At 37.0% G+C, this 11,318-nt stretch overlaps 4 protein-coding genes across 7 annotated transcripts; 2 read left to right on the top strand and 2 right to left on the bottom strand.

The window, feature by feature from the left end:
• The first annotated feature begins 730 nt into the window (after positions 1-730).
• LOC103332171 (serine/arginine-rich splicing factor RS31) lies at positions 731-3,514 on the top strand. Its single transcript, XM_008234877.3, has 6 exons — positions 731-870; positions 1,025-1,169; positions 2,337-2,449; positions 2,586-2,815; positions 2,900-3,178; positions 3,273-3,514. The coding sequence occupies exons 2-6, from the start codon at positions 1,064-1,066 to the stop codon at positions 3,301-3,303; spliced, it is 759 nt and encodes a 252-aa protein (XP_008233099.2). The 5' UTR covers positions 731-870; positions 1,025-1,063; the 3' UTR covers positions 3,304-3,514.
• A 581-nt stretch (positions 3,515-4,095) lies between these two features.
• On the bottom strand, positions 4,096-4,806 carry LOC103332172 (calcium-binding protein KIC). Its single transcript, XM_008234879.3, is given in 2 exon segments — positions 4,096-4,552; positions 4,555-4,806. Coding segments are annotated over 2 exon segments (378 nt in total). The 5' UTR covers positions 4,691-4,806; the 3' UTR covers positions 4,096-4,310.
• A 2,377-nt stretch (positions 4,807-7,183) lies between these two features.
• LOC103332173 (protein yippee-like At4g27745) lies at positions 7,184-8,138 on the bottom strand. The gene is made up of 2 exons (XM_008234880.3): positions 7,799-8,138; positions 7,184-7,517 (listed from the first exon to the last, which is right to left on the bottom strand). Exons 1-2 carry the CDS (start codon positions 7,889-7,891, stop codon positions 7,290-7,292), a joined length of 321 nt encoding a protein of 106 aa, XP_008233102.2. The 5' UTR covers positions 7,892-8,138; the 3' UTR covers positions 7,184-7,289.
• A 607-nt stretch (positions 8,139-8,745) lies between these two features.
• LOC103332174 (uncharacterized) lies at positions 8,746-11,135 on the top strand. 4 transcript variants are annotated; one of them, XM_008234882.3, is made up of 4 exons: positions 8,746-8,904; positions 9,339-9,479; positions 9,572-9,662; positions 10,877-11,135. In XM_008234882.3, exons 2-4 carry the CDS (start codon positions 9,369-9,371, stop codon positions 11,008-11,010), a joined length of 336 nt encoding a protein of 111 aa, XP_008233104.1. In that variant the 5' UTR covers positions 8,746-8,904; positions 9,339-9,368; the 3' UTR covers positions 11,011-11,135. The 4 variants fall into 4 exon arrangements, with proteins under 4 accessions (XP_008233104.1, XP_008233103.1, XP_008233106.1 ...); XM_008234881.3 differs by having other exon boundaries at positions 9,331-9,479; XM_008234884.3 differs by having other exon boundaries at positions 8,749-8,904; positions 9,366-9,479.
• The last annotated feature ends 183 nt before the right edge of the window (positions 11,136-11,318 follow it).

Here is an 11,318-nt window from a genome sequence, read left to right as displayed (position 1 = left end):
CTCATCTCCCGATATTCCTTGTATATTTTTTTAAAGAAAAGAGGAAAGGAAGGGTACTGCCTAAGCTAAATTATAAATGAAGTTGTTGTTCAAGTTGCACTCTATCATTTCTTTGTTTGGTTGGTTTAGCATAGCTGTTTTTAATGGAAATAATTCCACTTGTGTTTTGTAGGTACATTTGTCAATGGGAGGAATCTCCGAAATATCTTCCAAAGCTTGGAGGAGTTGCGATTAAGTACTAAAAGAACTTAAAACTATATATAAATAGTGAAGTGCAAAATCATAATTTCGAAAATTTCTTTAAAATCCCCAACACAAATCTCACAAAAGTAGTCAACTTTATAGGTGTCAAACTAGTGGGCCCATTTTGTGTTCGTGTCGTGCTTAGCTCATTTTGTTCTTGTGCCGTGCCTGTCTAATGGGTTAAAAACTTCGGCATATCCTGGTACATCGCAAAAAGGCTATAATGAGGAGTTTAGAGTGATGAGCTTATTTGAGGGGTTTAATCTCACTATCAATAAATGTGAGAAAATCAATGGACTTAAACATTTTAAATAGTTTGACCCAGCGTGTATCATGCTCGTACTGTGCATATTATAATAATGTCGGTCCATGGGCCGACCAGTCCTTTAGTCCTACTCATCATCATGTAGGCCCCTAGCTTAAGATACGCCCAACGAGTAGTCCAAATAAACCTCAGCAGCCCATTATCCTAACACGAAAACTCGGACAATCGGACGGTCGATATGATAAGTCCCCGGCCGATTAAGATACGGTTGGATATAAAATGCCCAAACCTTACCCTTTCCCCGCTCTCTAATTATTCCCCGCTCTAGGGTTTGCTTGTTTCTCTCTGCTTCGGCCTTTCAGGTATGATTTCTCTAAATTTTTACTATCCTCTACCTTCCCTTTAATTTTTCTTAATCTTCAATTGATCTTTCTCTGTCTTTTTCTATGTTCATCTGTTTGTTCCTCTGTTTTTCTCTTATTCTCAGTCGTTTGCTCTCTTATTTGGGGTTTTCAGATTGTTTATTTTGCTGTAATTTGCGGGATAGTAGCTACAATGAGGCCGGTTTTCGTCGGAAACTTCGAGTACGAAACTCGGCAATCGGAGCTGGAACGCTTGTTCTCCAAACACGGGAGGGTCGATCGTGTGGACATGAAGTCTGGTACGACATTATCGATTGATTTTGATTCATTAATCTCTTTCACAATATAAACTTGAATGATTTGCACAGAAAATTCTATCTTCTGATTGTTGGAGTTGCTAAATTTACGTTCATCATAGTTATATTAGTATATTTCAGTATGGTTTTCCTCTGTAATTCACTTTATTATCTGGGCGTTTGACAAGTTCATGCTTTTGGCATATAGGAGTGTGTGTATGCCTGCTGCCTTTTGAATTTGTGATAAGTTCAATTGCATCGTATTTGTTTTTTTTCCTCTGGTTTATCGAATCATTGTTGAGAATGTTCAGTGATTTCAGTTGCCAGTGCTCCCTCTACCTGCCACACGTCGGTTAAATTATTTTATTTGTGATAAAGTAAGAGTCCTAGTATTAATATAAGTTTTTTGGTTATGGATATACTACTACTTTTCTAGTGCGCATATCCAATGCCTCTTTCCCGGAGGAAAGGAAGCGGCCACCACAAATTTGCAATATTTTTGGAGAAAATCTCCGCATTTTAAGTGTTTCTTTTGTCGCAGGAACTTGTCTACTAAAGGAAAATGAACTGAGCTTCTATCTGGGCTCGCCAACATCACTGCCATAATTTTAATTTGGAAAAGGAAACCAACCTGGTTGCCTGCTTCTCTACACTCCATTTACAGATAGCAACATTCCGCATTTTCTTCACTCGGTCTTCCGTCACTCACCCACTTCATCGCATAAAGTTGCCATTTCACAAGAATGGTCATAGTGGGATCAATCATTTGTTATGCCATGCCTGTCACAAGTCTACTACTGTTCATAGGAGATTAATGAAATCTGGCCATGCCTACAATCACTGATAATAGGAGGATCTTTGATTCTATCATGCCATGCCTTCCATTTCTGAACTCGTGCTCTCTGAATGGCGAAGCATGCTTAGCAATGATTTCTCAGACCTGAAACTATGGATTAAAACCTTTAGTATGCTACCATCATGATTTAGTGCATCATGCAACGCCTCTACAGTCTTATGTGCATCAGCCCCTCACATAAATGCAGGTGTTGTATTTACTTTAGTTTGTGCCAGGGGAAAGATATATGAGGCTGATGTACTCCCTGATGAGTGGGTTATATGCTGATGCTTCCTTTGTTCTTATCTGTTTCTGATTTTTCCTCTCTGTTTCAGGTTTTGCCTTTGTCTATTTTGAGGATGAGCGGGATGCTGAAGATGCTATCCAGAACCTCGACAATAAGCCATTTGGTTATGACAGGCGCAGGCTATCTGTGGAGTGGGCTAAGGTACAATCTAGTTTTCTATTTATAATCATTCTCCTTGAAGTCCAACAGTAATTTTTTTTGAGGTATGCTCAGTTCCGGGAGTGTTTAAAGACATCACTATATCTGGTTTTTAACCCCTAATAATTTGACTTGTCAGGGTGAACGTGGTCGCCATCATGATGGTTCTAAATCAGTAGCAAACCAGAGGCCAACTAAAACTTTGTTTGTCATTAACTTTGATCCCCTCCGAACCAAGGTTCGTGATATCGAAAGACACTTTGAACCTTATGGGAAGGTGCTTCATGTCAGAATTCGTCGGAACTTTGCATTTGTGCAATTTGACACACAGGAAGAAGCTACCAAAGCTCTTGAGGCTACTCACGCAAGGTCAGTAATTTGTTTCTTTTCTTACTTGGTTAACTCTTTTGACTAAAAGGCTGACAAGCTGAAGCAAAATTTTATCATTTGCAGCAAGATACTGGACAGGGTTGTGTCTGTTGAGTATGCTTTGAGGGATGACGGTGAGAGAGGTGATCGATATCATGATAGTCCCAAAAGAGGCAGTTATGGTAGGCGTGGAGATAGTCCTTATGGGAGGTCACCAAGTCCTGTGTATCGCAGGCGTCCAAGTCCTGATTATGGTCGGCCCCGTAGTCCAGCATATGACAGGTACAACGGTCCAGTGTATGACAGGCACAGGAGTCCTGATTACGGAAGGAATGAGAGTCCTGAATATGGCAGATACCGCAGGTGAGCTGTTGGGAGTAGAGTTCATTTGCTTGTTAGCTGTTGAAGGCAATACTATTTCATTTCCTGATCCGTTTTCTTGAATCTCTGCTTACAGTCGCTCGCCTGTTCGAAGATCAAGAACCTGAAGTCATGGGATGCAGAGTAGTGGGTTAAACATGTTAGTTCTTGTGGTTTTGCTGTAGCTTTAGGTAAATTTGTAGAGGATGAACGTATTATGATAGTGCTTAGGTTCCTTACATTGTATTGTTGACTATGTGTTCCGAAGTTTGCTGTTATCAAACTAGTGTTCTACCGTTGAAGTAATCAATGGATGTGGCTAGATTCGCTTGCTGGAAACATATTGGCTTCTTACGGCTGTAGTGTTTACTTTTGACCTATTGTTTGAGTTGGCAATGAAATTGAAATGTTGGGTTTCTAGGTTGCAGGATTGATTTTATTTCTTACAAACTAATCAAAGTGGTGATTTAGAATGTGGGGTGATGCCAACCTACTTTTTTAAGTTGTTGGGATGATATGGGCCTGTCGAGTGAGAACGACAGCTCTTTGTTTTATCACAGTTTTGTGGCTTGTTCATGGCTTTGATTAAAGATTGCCTAAAGCAGCAAGCAACTTGCCATTCTTCTTGAATGAAGTTCATGCGGAGGAAGCTTCGTTGCATTCTGGGCAGCTCTTCCACCATATGCCATTTCAGTCACGCAATTTCTAAGCTTAATTACCGGGGAATATGCTTTTAGCACTTTCGGTTCAACGTGGCTCCTACTGGTTATGAAATGGTAGCTTCAGAAGGCAACAATTTTTCATTTTATTTTATTCTCACGTTTCTCAAAATCACTTTAAAAATTCGATCCCATAAGCATCCTCATAATTATCAGCAATTTCTTTATTGATTACCACCTGTTCCTTGTGATTAAGCCAAATTAACACAAGTTTCAATGGATGCTCATTTGGGGGGTGAAGGGGGCAAATGGGACAACAAACCCTTAATCATTGATCTTCTCCTCTTAATTACACCATGACATCCAATCCAACAATTTAATAACATCATTAACCGTAGCCTGCAGCAACCAAGTTGCAAAAAACAGATTGAGATCATAAATATTTTTTCGTTTTCTCAGCTACTGCAATTCAAGAATCAAGTGCTTGAGGACTTTTGAGTTTCTTGATCAAGAGCCTTCTCAAGCCATGTCTCAGCATCTTCCATCATCTCAGGACTCAGCCTCACCATCAGGATACAAAACTCAGTCTCATTGAGTGCACCATCTCCATCAAGATCTCCTTCCCCAACCATCGCCTCCGCGTCCTCTTTGCTCATTCCCTCCATGCCGAGATACGCCGAATTCTTCTTCAGGCTCTCCGGGGTGATCAAACCTTTCCGGGGTCTGCCAGAAGCCGAAAACCCCCGCATAACTCGGACACAAAGCTCTCCACGTCCAGCTTCTCTGCCATAACTGGCAACAAGTCCTGGTATTCTGTTGTTGATGTGGTCTTCCTTGTGGAGCCATTGGTTTCCATGGTCAGCTTGCTGCTGTTGCTCAAAGACAATATTCTATTTCTAATGTGGTTTGCTAGGGTGGAAACTTTGATACAAAAACAAATACCACAAGGACTTTGCACAACTATGAAGAATATATATATAATGGTTGGCTTAGGCCTTTATAAGCATATGGAAAGTCACTTGCTTTTTATGTAGAAGCTATACATCAATACAAAATACATCATTTTTGTTAGGGTACAAGCGATAGTCTAAATAATAAGAGAGAGGGATTTCTCACATACACACAATTATGATACCATTGATTCGAATATAATACATTTGATATTAATTGGCCACATGCCTGACAGGCTTTGAGTTCTCCTTCAATCTTAGCCCTCCCATTTTGGGTTGTTAGAACTTAAAAGCCTTGATGCCCCACTACCCACAAATTGCCTAAAGCAATCCACTCATCATTGAAGGGAATTTACACATATGTGATGTTGAAAGTCGATCAAATGGACGGTTGGTTCATCAAGGAAGAAGACACGTGGATGGCCTAAAAATGTTTGAAATTCCAAGTCCTCCTGACATATAATGTGACCAATCTGATATTTATTTATTTTGGTTCTAATCTGATATTGAATTTTATTCCAATTAATTTGAACGGTTTCTAGGAAGGTTCTTTTTAGTGGGGGAATAGGGACCCTTGTGGCCAAACGTAATCTTCAGAGAGAGAAAAGCTGAAGTTGTCCGTGAGCTTTGGCTTCTATGAAGCTTCCTTTCTCTCTTATCAATTTGGTTGTTTGGATTCTTCTACTTTGTAGTTCTGTCATGGATCTCTGCCGTCCGATTTTATTGTTTTCTTTTCTCACTAATAAGTCCCCAACCAATCCTTTGGAGCATTTGCCACCACCCACACCTGTAGGTCAGTGCTGATGATAAACGTGGGACGGAAGGAGATGGCCAGTTTTTCTTAAATTTATTTATTGAAGGAAGAAGAGAGCGAAAGTCGAATTCTTATTCCAAATAATTAAGTGCTCTACCACTCAGATTATTAATTTATTTTGTGCCTAACTCGTTCACAAGAACTACATTTAGTTGATCTAACATGCCTAAAGTTAGTTACCAATCTGACTGTGAACATGACGTCTGTGACTTAAGGATCGAATCAGAATCATAGAGCCTTCACATAAAAGCTTAGTGTTTGTGGTATGTAATGATTCTGATTCTCTTATGGCATCACATTTCATTTTGGGAGATTCATTATTATACACAATATAGGGAGTCCAAATGACATAAAAACTCTACATAAAATAAACTTTAGAAACATACTCAAATTCCATTACAATATAACAAAAAGGCTTCGAACTTTCTATAAATTACAAAACTACCATCAATTTATTAAAACAAACCAAACCCCAAAACCTCATAAAAAAAACTCAAAAAACTCAATAGGTTATTAAAGAAATTTAATAATCAAAATTAAATTCAATAGAGTCAGCTGTCATTTTTTAGGTTTGTTTATAAAAATTAAATGGTGTAAAGTTTATCTATATTACTAATGCTAAGAATGGATATATATATATATAAAACTAAATATCTCATTCTTTTTTCATTGACATCTCCTTTTCTAGTTTTTGGAATTTATATCTCATAATTGAGAAAGTTATGCATATTCTCGTCACATTCATCTGACCTATGTCCTGGCCGAAATAACAAAATTATGGGCAATGAAAACAAAATTCATCAAGAAAGTATTAGTCACGACGAGTAAAGCAAACAAAGATGTCGACCAAAAAACAAAGATAAATGGTATCATAGGAACCAGTTAAATCATCATTCGTCGTTATATCGACAAAAATACAAAAGAAGTCGGTAAGAATGCAATGATCACTTAATTAGAATATACTTTATTTTAACAACTACTCCATTAGACCAAGTTAATAGATATTTTGCCTTTAATTAACATCAATCCACCGAAAGTCCTTTATTTTCATATGCATCCAAACAACCTGCACAACAATGCACCAATGCCTAAAAAGAGGGAGAAAGTTAACAAGTGGACAATCTAAAAGGAATTTGTGAAGCCCTACAACAAGAAAAAGGCTAAGGCCCAAATTTCCCATCCCTATCAAGGATCAACAATGCACCTTCTCCATTTGATCAGTAAGGCAACATGAACTTCCAAATTTTCTTCTTGTCAACTTCTCATGTATCAAGTCCTCGGCAATACCAACTTCTCCAATTCACAATGGTTACTACCACCTAATTCAGGGATATGGTAACGTTCTACTGTCAGATATTTAATATGTTATGTTTTTTTTTTTAAATTCGACAATCTATTGTCAAATTGTTTAATTTTTAGTCTTTTTAGTTCGGTAAACTAATATCAATTATTTGACACATAGTTAGGGTTATGTTCTATATTGTCATATATCTAACATATTATGTTGTCTGACAACCGAATGTGAAACTGTCTCATAAACTAAAATGTTCCTTCGTGCATTTGTTTACTTTTGCAAGATCATTACTAACAAAGGACACCACAAAGCCAGTTGAATAGACTTCTTTTGTACACGATGAATAGAAACTTACGAAAAATCAAACCAAACGAATTCCGCAATCCATTTCAGTATGCTACCAATTCACCTTGACAATCTTAAATTTTTCAAGAACAAACTTTCCTTCTTTGTACTTTTGCAATTCCTCATAGGCTTTTACATATTTCCAGCCCAACACCTCCTTACAATCACAGCAGTGTACATCTGCAACTGCGTGCAGGCCGGTGATGAGATATCGGCCCTCTGTAGGCCCTACAACCACATTCATTGCATGGGAGAACAGAAACGCTCTGCCCCGGCTTGCCTATCAAAGCAAAGCAAATAAGAATTCACTAATGAATGATATACATACGTTTATATAAGAATTTATCTGATCATTGATTGTGTGATAACATAACATGTCAGACTGTAAAATCAAATTCATTTAAACATCGACAATGGAAAAGTGTGACATATTAAATCGATAAAGAAAGATATCTACAGACTGAAATATCAATTTTGTAGTAAATTATAACACACACCAGAGAGCAGAGTTTCAATGCATGATGCATCATAGTGTTTATGGAGAGATCAAACATGGTTCACCTGAAAATCTTTGGAGACAATATCATCATGACAGCAAACATGGTTCTGGCACTTGTAGCAGCCATACAGCCTTGGCCCAGCTAAATCCTCCATTGATTAGGATCTTTGCTTAATATCAATATCTCTTTTCTGCTGTACACAAATTACAAAGAGAAAGAAATAGTCAAATACAAATTAATTGCAAATCTTGATGTTAGCCATCAAGCCAAAGTCTTCTTCTCCATATAACTGAATAGCAATCACCCAATTGAAGAACACCATTTTGGGGACCAATTATTGAGATAAGAGTCTAACAAAAGGATAAAATTAACAAAGATGATTGATGAGAGAATCCAAACAATATATGTTGGATAAAGAAATGGGGTTGATTAAGACAGGATTGTTGATTAGTACTCTAATCTTTCCAAAGTTTGGAAGACAATGATAATTTAATAGCATTTAATATATGTTGAAGGTGTTGTGTCACAATTCATCCTTAATTAAATGAAAAACCTAAAGCATTGTTGTTTCTTACTTGGAGACTATCCTTCTTTTCAATACCTACCTAACCACCCATCAGAGAGAGAGAGAGAGAGAGAGAGAGAGAGAGGTTTTACTGTATTTTATTGTACCTTTCTTAAAAGCTGAGGGTTTTTGAGGGTTTTGGGTTTTTGACTTTCTGAGTAATAGATTATGAAGAGAGTAAAGAGAGTTAAAATATGCCTAAACAAGGTAACTTAAAAATCTATAAAAAAAAGTGACAAAAACAAGAAAGAAATTTATAAATAAAAAACGAAGACAAAAAAATGGCAAAAAAGATAGAAATTCTCTAAAAAGCTTCATCAATTAATATTAATATGATAAAATTATTAAAATTAATTTACCATACAAACTGTTTTTTTTCCTGTGGAAAACAAAATTACCACACAAATTTTTACAAATTATTAAGAAAACTATCGACTTTCTTTTTCATCACAAAATTTACTAAAATTAAACCTCAAGGCACCGTCTCTTCATCAAATTAAAGGACGACCCTCACCTCACTGACTGAGACTCTGATTAGGGTTTCACGCAAAGCCCTGCCAAGTTCACTGGGTGGAACCGATTTCCTCTGAATCCGTGGAAAGGTATGTAATTTAGTGCCGCAGAATTCATTTTATGCATGTTTTTGCGGACTTTTGTTATTTTGATGAGTTTTTAGTGTCTATGGTGCATAAAGATTTAATCTTTTGCTGAGAATAAATAAATATACTATCTCTGCCTCTTGTGTGGGTTTTTCATTTTCTGGATAATGTTTACGGTTGGTTAGTAATTGAAATTTTCTCATTAGGCTATTGATTGTTATTGGTTCTTGTCAAACGGGTACCTGAACACTCATAGTTAGGAGTTAGCTCAACTCTTTTGCAATTTTGCTTTATTTTTCTTGTTCTTAAGTCAAATTGTGTAATGGGATTTTTTATTTTTAGTTTCCTGTACGTGGTTAGTATTGGTGTGAATTGTTCTTGGTAGTTGTATAAGTAAATACAGTATAATGACATCTCGAAATCCAAAAGAATTGCAGAGAGTGACTTCTTGTTTGAAGCTTTAGGACATGGAATTCTGCCCGAGTTGTGCAAACATGCTGCAGTATGAGCTGCCGAACATGCACGATGCAAGATTCTTCTGTCCAACTTGTCCCTATGTGGCATACGTCGATAGGAAGGTGTAGCTAACGATTCATATTCAAAGTTCTCTTGTTATGGCTTTTTAAGGGTGTACAAAATGTGATTGCTGGTTTACTTTTTGCACTTGCAGGTTAAGATCAAGAGAAGGCAACATCTAGTTAAAAAAGAGATCCAACCCATCTTTACCCTGGATGACTATAAGAATGCGCCCAAAATTGAAGGTTTGTTTCATTTTTCCTGCCCTAGAGGTTTCTTGTTTTTCTCTTTCTTTTGGTTCAAATCATAATTTCTTCATCAGAGTAGGAATGTTTGTTAAAACTGGTCAGAAACATGCTGTTTTGAGCTCATTTCTTGAAAAGCAGTTCAGTACTTTTGATGTGGTTGCTGAAGTAAAGAAAATTATTTAAATTTTAAGTTCTGAGTTGGGTTGTTAGAGTAATCTGTTAGCTTTTGGTTGGACGAGGTTCATCATCTGAGGGAATTCAGGCTCTTTAGAGGTTATCTGTGAGGGTTGTTCTTGTCTCGTAAAAGGATTAGGTATCTTATTACACACAAGAGGACTTTTTCCACATCTTGAGTTCCCCTTGATCTGTTCTTAACAAAGTTACTAGTTTATGGGGAAGATGGCAGGTGATAAGCATTGATGACTATAAGAATCCTTACAAAATATTATCCAGTTTGGGAACTAAAGGGAAGTAGCTTTCATGCCTTGAGATTAAAGAAGTTTTTAGAATTCTCCACTTGTTTCATCGTCAAATTAAATGAAAATTCAACTTTAATCTGATTGGTTATGGGCCCAATTCTTGAAGATTTGGACTCCATTTAAATGGCAAGAAAAGAGAGAAATCCTAAATAAATGCTTCTACAGAAAGGAAAAACCCTTGGTTGAGGATACGATAGATGAGAGTTAGTTAGCATGGTGTGGTCAGGGTGAAAATCAGTCATTCCAATGGACCAGAATATGGTCAGAAAGCATGTCACACACAGATGTGGAGGAATATCCAGTGTTATGGAATTTACAATATTGATAGATGACTTGTGTGGAATTGATGCTGTGAAAATGTTTCTGAAATTGTTTTACTAAGGTTTAGGTTATCTTGAGCTTTGCATGGTATAGCTAAAACTCTTTTCTCTAATTGGTATGAGATATTGCTCTTGGTTCTACTCTTACACATCTGCAGTAGTTGTCTGTAATGTATCAATCTCAACTGAATCATAAAACTTGATGAATGTCCAACTGAAATTACATACAGCCAAGCATTTGGTGCTTGAATATGAATGTCAAAGCATAGGACACTGTCTTATTCTTGAATTCATTTTGTTGTTCTCCTGTTGATGCTAATGCCCTGTAAAATTTTGTTGTACAATTGCGAATTTTTCAAGAGATGAGGTCTGACTTGTTTCTGTGCTTTCTTGTTCTTCTCTTCTCTGGCAGAACCATGCCCAAGATGTGGATTTCCTGAGGCAGCTTACAGGACACAGCAAACGCGATCTGCTGATGAAGCAGAAACAAGATTTTTCAGGTGTATGAACAACAACTGTGGACACACGTGGGTTGATTACTCTTAGAAGGAGATCTTTGTGTTCGTAGAGTTGTGATCCGTTTTACTTGCTCCAGTTTTGAGTTTTGGCAGAACTGTGAGGTGACATTGTGGACTGCCTCAACAAAGGGAAATAATACTTAATTATTCATACATTGTGTTGTTTTATCTTTTGCTGCAATGACCATTCTTTCATCATCGCTTCATGAATTTATCAAAGTTATAATCAAATCTGCAATAAAAAAGGCGGCTGAGCGTTTATCAACAAATCTGGTAAACTATTTATACTCATCAAACAAAAGCAAACAGGAAATCAGCACAAAATTTAGTCCAGAG

The sequence above is a fragment of the Prunus mume genome, linkage group LG5 (assembly GCF_029339155.1).
Source record: "Prunus mume cultivar Tortuosa linkage group LG5, ASM2933915v1, whole genome shotgun sequence".
Classification (NCBI taxonomy): Eukaryota; Viridiplantae; Streptophyta; class Magnoliopsida; order Rosales; family Rosaceae; genus Prunus; species Prunus mume.
Note: the sequence above shows the minus strand (reverse complement) of the source record. Positions and strands in the feature narration are given on the sequence as shown.